The 15,566-nt window shown below is 41.8% G+C and overlaps 2 protein-coding genes across 4 annotated transcripts in view; one reads left to right on the forward strand and one right to left on the reverse strand.

Moving 5' to 3' along the window:
• sema3d (sema domain, immunoglobulin domain (Ig), short basic domain, secreted, (semaphorin) 3D) overlaps positions 1-14,701 on the reverse strand; it is a 37,375-nt gene extending 22,674 nt beyond the window's left edge. Inside the window, exons 1-3 of the mRNA XM_061035192.1 lie at positions 14,482-14,701; positions 5,826-6,085; positions 951-1,111 (exon numbers count right to left, since the gene is read on the reverse strand). Coding sequence (XP_060891175.1) covers positions 951-1,111; positions 5,826-6,085; positions 14,482-14,489 — 429 coding nt within the window. The 5' untranslated portion in view covers positions 14,490-14,701. The remainder of the gene's footprint in view (positions 1-950; positions 1,112-5,825; positions 6,086-14,481) is intronic.
• LOC132972409 (isocitrate dehydrogenase [NADP], mitochondrial) overlaps positions 1-15,566 on the forward strand; it is a 375,783-nt gene that overhangs the window by 199,867 nt on the left and 160,350 nt on the right. The window lies entirely within an intron of this gene.

Raw genomic sequence — 15,566 nt, forward strand, 5'->3', positions numbered from 1 at the left:
AGATCAAGTTCGCCGTCGAGGGCACAGTCCCAAAAGCAAAAGAAAGAGTCAGACTTTTTGCTCCATATCTTCCCTGGCATCAGTATCAATGACCGGAGAGGCAACACTTTGAGAGCAAGACTACGAGTTAAAACAACCAGATAAAAATCAAATAAACACACTGCCCCCCCCTCCTCCTCCTCCTCATCCTCAGTATCAGCCTCAGCTGCATAAACACACACTCACATCTACAAACTCCAACATATGGCATCAGTCCAAGAGCATTTGTGAGCTTGTGTTTATGTCTGAAGCTGCACACTCCAAAGTGTGCACAAACTTGTGTGTGTACGTTTCCCCCCCCCCCCCCCCCCCCCTCTCACAGGATGACCCTGACCTCACCAGACATGCTGTTGACTGAAAGGTGAGCTCTTCACTAAAAACAATACACGGCTGAGTGCAGTTCAGCGGGAGAAACACCACAAAGTAATGGAAAATAATACCTTGCATCATCGCATTTATCGGTAAGACAGGTATAAGCGCCCTGAGCTGCTGCGTGCTGAGTATCCTTATAACGATGAGCAGTAAATGACAGAGTGCATCTGTGACTCCAAGCATGAGTTTGCATGTCTGGGGATGTGTGTGTGTGTGTGTGTGTGTGTGTGTGTGTGTGGGTGGGGGGGGATACTCTGTCTCCTGTTCAAACTTGAATTTCTTCCAGCACTAGCCTTCTGTCAGAGGGTGTGGATACTCTTGAAACTGCTGTAAACACTCCAAAGTCCACCTAAACAACCCTTCAAGTATAGTAAATGGCCTGGGCAGCTACATAACACAAAACACTGCTGTTTATTTATCACACTTAACTCATTCTTGATCTTTTTTTTTTTTATCCTGAAACTACGATCGGATATCTTTTTTTTAAAAATCCTTTATTTGCACATTCCTACGCCATGTCTCTTGTCATCATACTGCACCTTTCTGGGAGCGTGGGCCAGATTGTCAGGGTCAAGCAGGTAGATGTGATCCCGAGCCCCGAAAAGAAGACGGCCTCTCTCCTCATCCAACAGCAGCGAGTGGGAGTGGAGACCATCGGAGGGGCCCAGAAAGAGAGACACGCTGCCAGCATGCAGAAGCTCTAATCCAGAGAGAGAAAGACAGACACACACACACGCAGGCAGAGATTAAGACATCCCTGCAGCACATCATTTTTTGCACTAACTAGGATTAAATGACAGTATATGCTGAGTCTTTAGCCAATATGACTCTGACAAGCTCCGAAAGACAAGCCCCGGGTTTTTCTCTGTCGGAGAAAAAACATGTCTTAGCTTGACTCGAAACTGTCTAATCCTCTGTGGTTCAACACCTCAGCCACAAACGCTGAAAGAAAGGATTTACAGTAGCAACGAATTTGACAACGCAGTCCTACTGTGTGTGCGATATCTAATATCTGTAACCACCTCGTAAACCATGAAGATGTCATGGTGGATTCATTTTTTGCTAAAGCTACCATGGCTCACTCACACATATACTTTAACTGCAGCATTGGCATATGAATGTCATAAACCACTGCAAATCCCCCACTGCTCCTCTCTCCCAAGGTGTTCCCCAAGGTTCTGTACTAGGTCCCCTCCTCTTCATCATGTACATGCTCCCCCTTGCTCACATCATCCGCCGCCATGGACACAAGTTTCACTGCTTTGCCGACGACATCCAGCTCCACAACGTCGCCAAAGCCATCACTCCTGCCACTCACTCAATCCTCACTGACTGCATCACAGAAATAAAATCCTGGCTTCAAACCAACTTTCTCAAACTCAACTGCGACAAATCAGAAGTCATTATCATCGGCCCCAATTAGATGACGGTAGAGTTTTCTGTTTATTTCAGCATGATTTAACATGGTTACACTCTAAATAAACTGTATAAAAAAGAGTTTAAATACACTGTGCACTTAGCGCATCTTTTATTAGAAAGAAATGGAACAATTTTTGTTCTGATATGTTTTGTTTTTTCTAACCAAACTAGTAGTGTCTTAAATAATAAGATTTGTAAGGGTAGGTGTAATAAGCTAAAGCTTCAGCCTACACCTTTTTCGGTCAAAATATTTTTGTTTTTTCTTGTGACCAAAATAAATGATTACTACTACTACTACTACGCTTTGGTTTTTGACACCTTGCTACTAAGATCTATTTCAGGGAGCTGAATACAGACGACTCTCTCAGTTCAGTGTTGCATCCTTGATCTCGCTGACGTTGAGGAAATCTCTTCCATCACCAACTTCTTTACATTGTGCCGGTATAGCAACATGCTCTGGATAAACACCGGCTCAATGCGGGGGGGTCCTGTGGGAGTCATTCTGAAAGGATTGACATTGTGATTACCCTTTTGGTGTGAAGGATTGGAGAGGTTACCAACCTTCAATATTTGAACTTTGAGGACCCCCCCCCCCCCCCCCCCCCCCACACACACACACACACACACACACCACGCAATCCTGCTTAATACCTCCTCCTATACACAGGCTCACACACACAAACACACACATTGCCCCCCACACATGCTCATATCTCCTACTCCTTCACATACATCATGCACCGAGAAGACTAAACCCTACAGAGAGATTAGGCCTGCTAGCCCGCGGCTAAAGCTAATCTGTTCTGTAAACACGCCGCACTATGAGCCCATTGAAACGGCCTGCTTAGCCGTTGCTGCTTCGCATCAAGCTCTTCACCTTTCTCCAAAGAAGAAAGCCCCTCGACCTGCTAAACTTCTCTTGATTAGCTGCTCTGCTGAGGCTCAGAAAAGGTCCTATGAAACAGATGCAACACCATAAGACATTCAACGAGCAGACCCGTTTTAATGATTTGTTTCAATATGATCCAATAGATGCCGCAACAAGTTACACCAGTACCTGCCATTGGTTCCTTGAACTCTGGTAGTTCAGAGACGAAAATCATGTTAGCCAACATTAAGCTAACAACAAGCTTTAAAATGTCTTTTTCAAAGCTAAAAGTGCATAAAGTATTAATTTACTTTGTCAACCGCAACAAATAATAAACCATCTTTAAAGTGAAAGATACATGATGCTCATGAATCATTACACCGTAAGTGAAGGAGTTATATGTAGCCATAATTTGAAACTTTGGATTTGCAGTGATGGCAGCAACTGAGGCTGAATAGCCCTGATATAATATTTGCTTTTGACCATCTAACACGGGACGAGCAAAGGCAATGCTTCATTATCACCAGTGCTGTGTTTCATCTCAAGCTAATAGCTGAAATAAGACCATCTAATGCAAAAGTTAAATTGCAATAATGACTTTTTCACATGCCGAGACAAAAGTCACTGATGCTCGTTTTGTGCATTGGTGCTCGGTTGAGGTCACTGATTTGGTGTTGCATGTTCACAGCCTCAGTCCGCCATTAATATGCAGTATGGGATGTTCTGCCCGTGGTTTCAGAGTACACAGAGTTACATCACAGCCCGGGTCAAATGCTAAAACAAACAGCATTGTTGATACAGAAATAATGAGCACAAGAAAAACCAGATTAAACTCACTTGAATATGTTTTTAATGTGCTGCTTCTAGGCATAATTTATGATCAAATGGGGGGGGGTTGTTTACAAAGAGATGAATTATGTCCCCCGAGTTGTCTCTCTACTGTAAATGACTAATAAACTGTGGCTTTTAATTAAAACATGCCACAAAACTATTGGGAGAATGAGAGTGGTGTAACTCGATCGCTTTGGTTGCACATTAGGAATAAGGGTCTAACAGCAGTCTTAATGGGCAGCACATTAAAACTAACGCTGAAAACCAGATGATCGTTTCTTTTTTATTTGGCAGGAGGCCCACATGTCTGTGTTTTGACTCGGGATGAAACCTGAACTTGTGACGTGCTCTTTCAGCAGAAAGTCCACAAGTTCCGGAGCAGAGAGCCAGTTGTTTTGGAGGTGTTCACTAAATCATGAATGATTACGCTTTGATCGTTTTCCCCCCTTCGCTCATTGGAGCTGTGCTTTCACAGGAGGGCAACGTGATGTGATGTTTTGAAGAGTGATCAGCGCTGGCTGGTGTTGCTTTTTGAGTGTGCACTGATGAAATGATGACAGGATGTGTGCATGATGTGTGCAATGGAGGTTGGAGGTGATTTTGCCTTTGATTAATTATTTTTGCTTCAGTCATTTTAAATGAAAAGACCAAAGATGGACAATGTTCTACTGTTGATAATAGGAGGTCCAAAGAAGCCAAAACCTAGTTAGACAGCTGTTCTCTTGAAAGGACAGTGTGGTCAGTCATGCTCAGAGTCAAAGCCAATACACAAACCCTGATAGAGTATCAAAAAGAGATGGCTTGGATTTGTGACCCCATTAAAATACAATCATGTGTAACATGATGAACTGCTTTGTTTTATCTGCTGGCTGCTTTGGGAACACACACCAAACGAGACAACCTGTAGAGCTAAATACTAGCCTAACTGCTGGGTAAACACTGTCCCTTGCAATCATTATTCCTGCGGCTACTTGCATGTATTTATGTTGGAAACCCGGGGCCCATACATGACATACGTCTATTTCCAGCCATTCTGGGATTTTGGAAGGCTTTGACTAGAGGAGCGCTTTTCAGAAGTGGAAGTCAAAGTGAGTTTACTTTAAGGTCACCGTGGGGATTCACTTTTATGGAGCATGGACTGAAGTTCATTTGTGTGGTTTTCTCGTAGCTCAAACATAGCGTGAGGGATTGGAGACTTTGAAGTAAAGTTTGCACTGGAGTGTAGAGCAGGTTTTTAAGGGGAGCGATAATTTGGGTTTTTCCTCTGAAGGTAAAAAGCAAACAGACTCGGTTGATGCAAAACCAAAACACGAAAATGAACGCATTGCACAGTGCTGGAGCTGGTTAAAATACACCCAATAGATTAAAGGCTTTATATGCGATTTTTTGATCCAGCAGATGTCGCCCTTGAGCACCAGCATCACACCAAAACAACTCGCGGTGCATTGTTGGCCGGCCGTCCTGGCGATGTAAACAAAGTGAAGATAGGACTCTGAAAACTCTGAAAACGTCACAGACAGTGGGACTCGGGTGTTACACCCATTGTAGACAGTCATGACTCACAGAGTTATTTTCAGAGGATATACTTGATTTATATTATATTTAAGTGCATATAAAGACTTCAAAGGACGGCATCTACATGAAATGTCTGTTCTGCATGGGAATAAGACAAATGCTGTAACAATAAGTTTATGCTATAAAAGTATGTAAATGTGAGGATTAAGACATAAAGACATTTATGTTATACAAAAAGTGTCCGTCAATGTCACCAACTGAATTATTAAGTAATGGATCACAGAGTAAGTCCTAAATCTCCCACTGTACTCTCTCTCTCTTTACAGTGATGTTTCACAGACCGTTTACTTTCATAGTACAACTGAGTCTACTTATCCCTCCTTTATTTTTCCTCTTGGCTGTGAGCACAAAGCCACAAGAGAAATACGATGAGACAAGTGGAGACAAAACGTTGCATAGAGCGACAGATCATCTGCAGATGTATGAATAAGTGAAATACTGACAGAAACCAAGAGATTGAGAAAGAAAATTCAGGAGGAATCAGGTGGGTTAAAGTCGTTCTACATCTCATGGGACTGTAAATATAACCCCAACTAAGAGCAAGCTAGTGCACTGATGAGGAATTTTGTCCGCATGTCATAAAATATTAATAATTACTTTTATTTCTACTCTCAGGCTGCCCCTTGACACAAAACACTTCAACATCAAAGTTTCAAAGTCAATGTAAGACTGTAACAACAACAATTTTTAGAGGCAAAAAAAACAATGTTCCACTCCTTACCTCTGTGGCTGAGTTTGACCCGGGGGACACTTTGCTGGATGCTTGCTACAAAAGGGAGGGTGGCCAACAACATCAATCCCACTAATGGGACCCCTGCATGGGATAGTAGCGCCGTAGTCCTCTTCCCTTTTCTGCCATGATTACTGCCAGACGCGCAGCGTGGAGCCCCGACGTCATTCAGATGAAAAGAGTCGTCTCTCTCCATGGTGTGTGGAGTTGGTCCTGTTCCTGTATTCACTCTGCCCTTTCTCTGCAAAACCCTGTAGGGAGATCCCAGAGAAAGAGTCAAGCTAGGGAGGAGCAATCACAAGTGTGTGTGTAAGTGTGAGAGAGTAGGAGTGTGTGTGCAGTCTCATCTAACTTCATGCAGGATATGCACACAGGTTTCTTTTTGAGACTATTGAGCTGTTTCACCATGGAGCCCTGCAGGCATGTCTTCTTCTCTTTACCCATCATACATCAGCTGTTGCCTGTCACTGCCTTTTCCCTTTTGTGTCGCCTTTAAATCTGTTTGCCCAAAACAAAGGTCAGGCTGACAAAACATTCTCACATTCTCCTATCTCTCACCCCGCTATGCCCTCTTTGAGATTCCCTCTCTCTCCTCTATCTTCTTTTGACTCAGATAACTCCCTTAATTCTTCAGCTAAATGATACTTGCCAATAGTTTAAGAATTGGGGGGATGACCCTGTCAACTCCTCCTTTATATCCTGTAAAGAAAAATGGGGCCTCGTCCTGTTAAGGACTTCACAGTGCATTAAAGAGGCCTGTCGCACAGACATTAATTCACACTCAATGGGAACACTCATGGGAACACTCATGAGCGTTTCTGTTACGAATAAGCAAGGGTAATCTTGAGTAATGTGCTCTAATTGAACATGGGACAGATCAGAGGAATGATTGTGGCAGAAAGTTGGTTAGTGTCAGGAGGGGAACTTAAATATTTTAACACTGTAAACCGAAATATGACATTGTTGGAAAGTTGTACAATTTAAATGAATCAATGCAGATTTAAAAACAAGTGTTACTCTTTTCATCCTGATTTCAATAATCTTAAATAAACACCTCAAAACAAAGTACTTAAAACAGAAAAATATGATCACCGCAGGAGGGTTTTGCAGGACCTACAACTAATTATTTGTGTGCAAAGAGGATTTTATTTTGGTTGGCAGCACTTTAAGATAACTGTTTGTTTTTTTGATAAGCCCCATTCTGTCAAGGTAATCTTTATTACAATTGTTGTGAAAGTTGTACATCACCCGTGTCAAAGACCCTTTCCTTTGAGTTTCACTGTGCTTTTTAAACCTGCATTTGTGCATATTTTCCGACAGCCATCTGTCCACCAACCAACCAATCGGAAGATCCAGGAAGAAATGGATAAATGCATTAAAAAAACAAAGCCGCCCCACTTCAACCAGACTGCTTCATCTCCCTCATTACTTTCCTTCCACCCTGATCACAGATAATACCGTTCAACCTGACAACATAAACAATGTCAATCTAAACTAATTGATCCAGGTGTAGCATGCACACGTTCACATATTGATAACGTATCTACACTCCTGCACTTTAACATATATATCTTTGATTGCACAGCTCTGGAGAACCCCCTATACTGTTATTACATATCACTGTCATCACTGTTTTTGCAGACTTACACCTCTTACCTCCAGCAAGTATTTTTACATTCAGTTGACAAGCCTGAATAAATGCTGTATTTATTTTTTTTATTTTTTAACCAGTAAGAATGTTAAGTTAAATTCTTAATGTATGAATCTCTTCTTATTCTTATTTTTTTATATTTTAAGTGCTTATTTATGTCTCTATTCTTATATTGTTTTATTTGCTCTGACAACATGCTGCTGTAACGCCACAATTTCCCAGTTTGGGATCAATAAAGTAATTCTATTCTATACTATTCTATTCAAATGACTGACTCCCAAAGCATGTTGCTTGGCGCTATAGATATAGTCAAGATAAGACATATTCACCATGACGCTCACATTATGTTAATCCACTGCCAAGGTAAATATTTCATGTGACTGATGATTCTGAGCGGTTATAGTATTCACACATACATACATGCATTTCATGATCAAATGAAAATATTCATGTTGGCAGACACAAGCTGTCAAAGTACGACTTATTTCACTTCATTTATTTTCCCTTGTCCAGTTTTATCATCTGTTTTTCACAATTCAGTTCATTACTGAGAATCGGGGCTAAGTGGCATCCCTCCAAGTGCTCTGTGGGTCTAAACTGGAGAGGATTAGGGCGATGATAAACAGACTGCTGTTTATTCAAGATGACAAATTGAGACACCTTCACACCCTTGGGATTAGAAATACAGATATAGAGCTGTGTGTGATGGATGGGCAGCTAAGAGAGTGAGAAAATGAGACGGTTTTAAATCCTCGCAGTCATTGAGTGACAGGGATAGTGCCGGTGCTTTCGGCTCATCCCCCAGTACACTATCTTCAGGGGAGCGGTGACACAATCCCCCCTCCCCCCCTCCCCCCCATGTGAGTGGTGTTAGAGTAATGGTCGTCTCTTTACCGCTTGATTGCCGGCATCTATCAGAGACACAGGCCTGAACAGCACCCACTAAAAACAAAGGAGAAAGAACAAGGAGCATGAAACACTCTCCATCCATCCGTTGAGAAAATCACGACAGCAGCAAATTGTCACGCGGGGGGAAAGACATGATTTGTGTTGCCAGCAAGTCAATACTTCTGAAAGAGTGGTTAAAAGAGATAGAGTAAAAAAAAAGAGAGAGAGAGAGAGAGAGAGAGAGCACGAGGCGAAAAAAGAGAAGAAACAGACAGCTTGTGCCATGTGAGTTTAGCTAACACCCCTGTTTTCCTGGCGGCCAGAGTCCTCTGTTGTCTTTGGCAGCATGTCCGGCACACGGCGCAGGGGGTGATGGGGGGAAACCATCCTGATGGGGATGGTGACAGATTTAAAGCTATAGCAGAGCAAATTTAGTGTTGCTGGCTTCTGATCTCAGCCCCGACATACAGCATCTCATTTATGTCAACGCCTCAAATATACTGCCCCATTCCTGAAGGCCTCGACATCGAACTAATCCAGCATGCCGCAACACAAGCGATTTCATAAACGATGAACAAAAACCAAGGACTTCAGAGGCTTTTGAGTTTTAAGAAACTTCACTTTTAAAAGAGTGTAGACGTCGTCAGCAGACTTGAGGACAGATGGCGAAGAAGTACTCTGGATATGGGCATTCACACACAGAGACCACCCCCGTAATGAGGCATTTAGCAGCACACCCAGCTGTCCCGCTGAGCAGTCTATTATCAACCTCTCCATCTCCACAGGACAGGAGTGCATTAGCGCGGTTATTTGTCTTTATTCCCCTGACCACAGGCACACTGACCTGGCACTACAACACAGGTAATTGTTTCTAACTCTCGAGACATTTGTTGTTTTTCTTGGCAACAGTCAATCATCTTTTTTTTTTTTTTCTTCTCCACATTGCATTAAAAGCAAGCATGCGACTCCACAGCAGGTCGGTGTGAGTTCGTATCTCTCGGGGGAAAATTTCAGGACAGCCCCATTGTTTGTGTTTTCACTGCATACAAACTACAAAGAATATAGGAGCGGTACATTTTTTGAAGTTGTTCCTGTAGCTATAACTCAACTTATGTCAGTAAAAAAAAGAAGGAAAAAGCAGTGTCAAGCACCACTTTCTATTCATACTCTAGCTAAAAGAAAACAACTTTCACTTCTGTGTCTGCAGGCTACTAATAAAAACAGGTAATAGTCATCCGAGGGTCCAACATCAATATATCTTCCAACCCCTGTCTGAACTTTTTAGCTTAGCAATGTGAACATGGCACATCTAGAACACACCCCACTGTGTTTTAACTGTATGCTGAGAATGAACTTCATGTAGTAAATATGAAACATGTGCTCCCTGTGGCCATGTAAGATCATTCTGGACCAAGATCAATAACCTCAACGCACATATACTTCAGTTGGTTTTTTTTGCATCTTTAATAAAATCTCTGGCTTTTCCCCCCCCAAAAAATAGTTTGCTCTGGTTATAAGGTAAACACCCAGTGACGGCAAGCTGTGATTCATTTTGGATTGTAACCTCAAACATTTCCCCCGCCTTATCTGAGCAAGTATCTGTTAGCACAGCATGTGCATCTCCAGGGAAATTACACATCTATCCAAAAAAATTAATGCAAAATAAATTGCCAAAGTATCACCTTACACGGAAAACAATTATATAGACCTATAAAAGTTGAAAAGGTTGCCTCAAAGTTTGCCCTAAATAAGGACAAATGATGACCACAAAACATGTTAGGTAAGGATACCTGATAGCGTCTGTGGAGTAGAACATTTGATTCCTTTCCATTAGGGAAGTCTGCACTGCCTGCAGCGATTTACCTTCAAATAAATCCTATAAATCAGAAATCCAGAGGCAGTCTGATAACAGAACGACCTAGTTGCACAACAGGTCGGTCCCAGTAAATTCCACTGCCCCTTTTTTTTTTACACATCGCATTGAGAATGAAAAACAAAAATCTCATGAAAATCCCAGAGTGCTTATAACGACTAAAGTGTGAAATCAATGCATGATGCCAGGACATCCGTTTTGGAAGTGAAAAGTACATCTTAGGGGGAAAACCCAAAGGAGGTGGATACAGTTTCCAGCCCTGAGGTCCTGTCTGTCCACATGTTGTCCCTCCCTACACTGTTATCTCAAAACACCCCAGAAGACAATACTCAGGACAACTGCTGATAGTAACTAAATACACCAAAGACGAAATAATAGACGAATGAATTCTGTCTGCTTCTCCGCCCGTCAGGTCACAGCAGATGGCTGTTCACCAATGACTGCTTCTGCCTTCCCTTGCAACTCTTAACAGGTGCTTGCTCATTGGTGGATTCATGTTTGTCGCTGAACACCGTCTGGACTATAGGGCTGGTTAAAAAAAAAAAATCGATTCATCAATGCATTGTAATTATTATTTTCCCAATTCAATATCGATTCAGGGAAATCCATGAGATCGATTGTTTTAGTTGTAATTACGCCCCTCTCCACTGGGGGCACTGTGGGTGCTGTGAATTCAGGTCAGGCACAGTTGAGCACTTTACATTTCGATTTGTCAATGCCATTACAGCTGTTTATTACGATTTTGAATCGAATTGAATTGTGAGGTTGTGGACAATACCCAGCTCTCTGGACCTTCTCTTTGTTAGCGTGGTAAGATACAATTTGTTGTGTTTAGCACTAGATGAAAAAGTTGATTGATTGATATAGATAATAATGCTATGTGCTGCTGACTTTGCTAGGGACTCACTTTATGTTTAAAGGCTTAATATGTGATTGTTCACACTTAAATATAATATAAATCAAGTATATCCTCTGAAAATAACTCTGTGAGTCATGACTGTCTACAATGGGTGTAACACCCGAGTCCCACTGTCTGTGATGTTTTCAGAGTTTTCAGAGTCCTATCTTCACTTTGTTTACATCGTCGGGACGGCCGGCTGACTCCTCCCCTCGTGTATAAAAGTTGTTTAATTGAGGGACTAGAGAAAAGAAGAATAACATACTGTACTCACTGCTTAACTGTGTTTCTAGATCACGCTCATTTCAGGTAAATTTACATGCAGTGTGAAGATACGAGCAGAATAAAGATCGCTAGCTTTAGCATGCTAACACAACAATGCAGCGTGAGTTGTTTTGGTTTCATGCTGGTGCTCAAGGGCGACATCTGCTGGATCGCAAAAAATCGCATATAAAGCCTTTAACATTGCTGTATAACCCTGAAATATTGTCAGCACCAGGCAGAGCCTACAGCTTCACTTTGCTGTTTTGCCTGCTACCCGAGGGTGAATGGGAAAGGTGGGAGAGTGATACTGGATCTGTGGTCTAGCTCTTTTCAACAGAGAAGATAGAAACAGTTGGGAACAAAGCAGAGAAGCAATTCAAAACCGAGAAGCATCCATGTAACTGAGATAACAGCATAAACATGCTGATAGGTTTGTTGATAAGGAACAACACAAAAAAAAAATGTACTCATGCTGAACAGGTCATGACCTGTGAATGTGCATGAGAGTCTTCATTTATGAACGTGTGTGTGTGTGTGTGTGTGTGTGTGTGTGTGTGTGTGTGTGTGTGTGTGTGTGTGTGTGTGTGTGTGTGTGTGTGTGTGTGTGTGTGTGTGTGTGTGTAAGCTAATACCATCCTGAGGTAAGCAGATGGGAGCAAGAGGATATGAAAACAGTGAGTGACAGTTGGAAGTGCTCTCACTTGTCTCCGCTGATGGCCTGAGGATACGGGGGTACACCCAAGCATGCTATGCAACAACTCCTCTCAAGAGCTTTAAGGTTTTCTAGAAATGTGGGAAGCATAGCTCTTTTGTTCTTTTTCCCAGGCTTAAGTAATGTGGTCACCTCCACATGGGCTCCAGGCTCCGGTGCAGTTCAGAGGAAACGCGGAGGCCACAGAGCTGCTGAGCAGGCGAACCCAGTCGAGCTGTCTGTCTGCAAGTCATTGGCACCTAGCCGTTGTAGACTCTCTAAACACAGTAACATCAGCACCGCAGTAATGGTTGGCTTGAGCTGCTTTGTCTCCGTGCACTGAAGGATTCTGGAAACATGACCATAAAAGGCATGGGCTAGTGTGAAGCATGGCTACAAGTATGTTTTAATAACTTTTTTCCACCCGAATCCTGTTGAGTTTTGAGAAAGTGCACTTTCAGTTTTTTTTTTACCTTTCATCACCGTCCAGGAAAGAGCCGAGTGAAGCTGCTTCAAAGCACAGGATCGACGCTGTAGACCATTTAAAACACATGTTGATGCTGTGTTTGTCAACATTCTACAATTCTACAATTCACCTAGCAGACGCTTTTATCCAAAGCGACGTACATCAGAGAGTAAGAACAACACAAGCAAGGATCTAGAAAAAAGGGAACAATGTCAGTAAGAGCAAACGATCAGCTTTGAGTCCGATTGGACACACAGGTGCTGACAGGAAGTGACCAGAGGCAAAGCACAACATTGAGGGCAGTTCTTGAGAGCTCTAATCAGTATAGAAACCATCTTATAAGTCGTCGTTATCAAACAAAAACCATCGTCATTACCATCATCATCATCAATAATATGGAGACCATCATCATTAAGTTAGTAGGTATTCATGAAAGAGCTGGGTCTTTAGCTTTTTCTTAAAGGTGCAGAGGGACTCTGCAGATCACATGGAGTTTGGAAGTTCATTCCACCACCGGGGGGCGACAGAGGAGAAGAGTCCAGTCAGCGTCTTAGGACATGCCATACAGAACACCCAGGAGGCCAAAGGGTTGGCATTGCATGCACAGTAGAGGAGATATGGTATATCTAGAAGAGGAACCCACACAACCTATACCAAAACTCTGTGTCTGTGTCTCACAGTATGTGTAGTACTTATCAAATCCACTTCTCCAATCAGCTCAAACAGAAGTTAGGTCAAGATACAATTTCATCTACAAAAACGAGTTTTCACTTGTTAAAGATCACTTCAAAGTCCTCAAAGCACACACATGTTCTCCAGTCTGATCTGCACTGAACTCTAAACTGTATGTGTTTAACATTTAGCAGTCTGCATTACTCACAGCAGGGAGACATCACCTCAGTGAAAAACTGATCAAAATCAGACAAGATTTTCTGAATTATGTGTCTGTGATGCCGTACATGAATCCTTTATGTGCCTCTGTCTTGCTGCTTTAAAACCCCAGAACACTATCTCTCTCATAGCACAAACTCAACCACTCCTCTGGATTATTAAACCCTTAAGTGAAGTAAGTGGGGAGTTGGTCCTGATACTGATGGAGAAGAATAGCTCGATAACTTCATAATTAACAACTCTGTTATAATAATCAAACAAAACTGTTCACTGCAACATGTTGGTAATGGGAATATGTTGGATCAGGAACTAGAAGTGAGCCAAGAAACACTCAATTAGAGAGTTTTTGGAGCCCACACGTCAAATTCTACCACTCAACTTATCTCTATATTAACTGTATCTGTGCCTCTCTACCTAAATCATTAATGTATGTAAAAGTCATCAAACATCATCAGCCCATTGCTGTTTGCACCGTTAAGAATTGCAACACTTTCATTGTAATAGAAAGATGATTTACTGTTACAATTAAAGTATTCCAAAAGAGAAAAATCTTCGTATGATCCTTAAATCTTTTCAGAATGCATTTTATTCTTTAAAAGGTTAGTTGCCACGATGCTTTCAAAGCTTTCTCAACATTTCAGAGTTGAAGTTTAAACACTGTTATGTAAAAGACTGAATTTAGAAAAGATTGTTTTATATAGCCTAAATATAAGTTGGGAAACTTGTCCCTACTTTTTTTAAACTTCGTCGTTTAAAAATTGAAATCTATAGCCTAATTTAGTCTAAAAAGTTTAATGCAAAGGGAAAAAAACAGGCAAGTTAAATCTTTTTCTGTTTATAACCCGAGGCTATACAGAGAAAACTTGAGAAACGATCACAGCCTGAAAACAATACAGACCCATTTATATCGCGAGGACAGGCAATCTGATGAATAGTGCAATTATTCGAACTACGCCCTGATGGGCTAGCTGTGCTTTTTAAGTATTGTATGCACTCAAGAAAGTATTTAGGCTACATTATCTTACCTGTGCATCCAGCTCTGTCTCACTTTCACTCTCCTTAATTAGCTGACGCAAACAGAAACAGTATGACACTCGCTGCGACCGCGTCCCGACCAAAAGTAAAGTGGATGAATAAACAGAACGCTGCCCCCAAAAGAACACTTCTACTTTCCTTAATTGTAGTAAACGCACACTGGCGCGCTTGAACTCTTACTGCACTCTGTGTGTGTGTGTGTGGGTGGGTGTGTGTACTGGATGGCTGCTTCCTCTGTGGCAGTTCGCTCCGGGGAAAGACAGACAGTAATTAAGTTGCTGCTGGAGGGGAGGGGCCCTCAGCATCTGTCCCGTTGTCATGCAGGACAGACAGAGTTGCCACTTTGCTTCGGCTACTTAAATATGATTTATTATTTCATTCTAACAGTCCTTATTTTATTGCTTTGTGCAGTCCACAGTTTTTTTTTGATAGTCTGTGGGATATGTATTGCACCATCGTGGAGTAGTACATGGATAATTAAAAAATAATAAATAACTAAAGTAATCTTTTTGTGCAGGAATATGAAATGCCTATAAAAGGAGGATTCATTAAAACATCCATAAATAGTTTGAAGCCAGTAACAATGGGGGTCAAAGCTGTACAGTGTGCTTTATGAATGAATCATTTGCTTTTATGTTGTGCAGTGTTGGTGTCAATTTATTTAGAATGATTTTTTTTTAATTGTTTTTCTTTCTTTTTATTTGCTCCTGCTACAACAATCCAGTTCCCTCATATCCTCCCAATGGTTCCCTGGCATCGAGTACGACATGCTGGCGGAGGATTTTCCTCAACCTGTCAAAACAAAACTTTACACATAAGATCATAGTACGAGAGGGGGAAGAGCCTTGTATGATGGATTTCTAGTAAACTTGAGTGACTGAAATGCATTTGAGCGTGAATGAAAGTGTCATAGACCTCTGAAAATCCCATAATTGTTATGTTTTGCGTAATTGAGCATGTCCTGTATAGGCTTGCGCTGATTATCTTTATAAACCTGATATTAGCATCCTCAGGGGCTGGTGAAAGGAATAGAAAAGCAGCTGTATTTGGGTTCATTCTGTAGATCCTGCTGGGT

This window comes from Labrus mixtus, chromosome 4 (assembly GCF_963584025.1).
Source record: "Labrus mixtus chromosome 4, fLabMix1.1, whole genome shotgun sequence".
NCBI classification, from domain to species: Eukaryota; Metazoa; Chordata; class Actinopteri; order Labriformes; family Labridae; genus Labrus; species Labrus mixtus.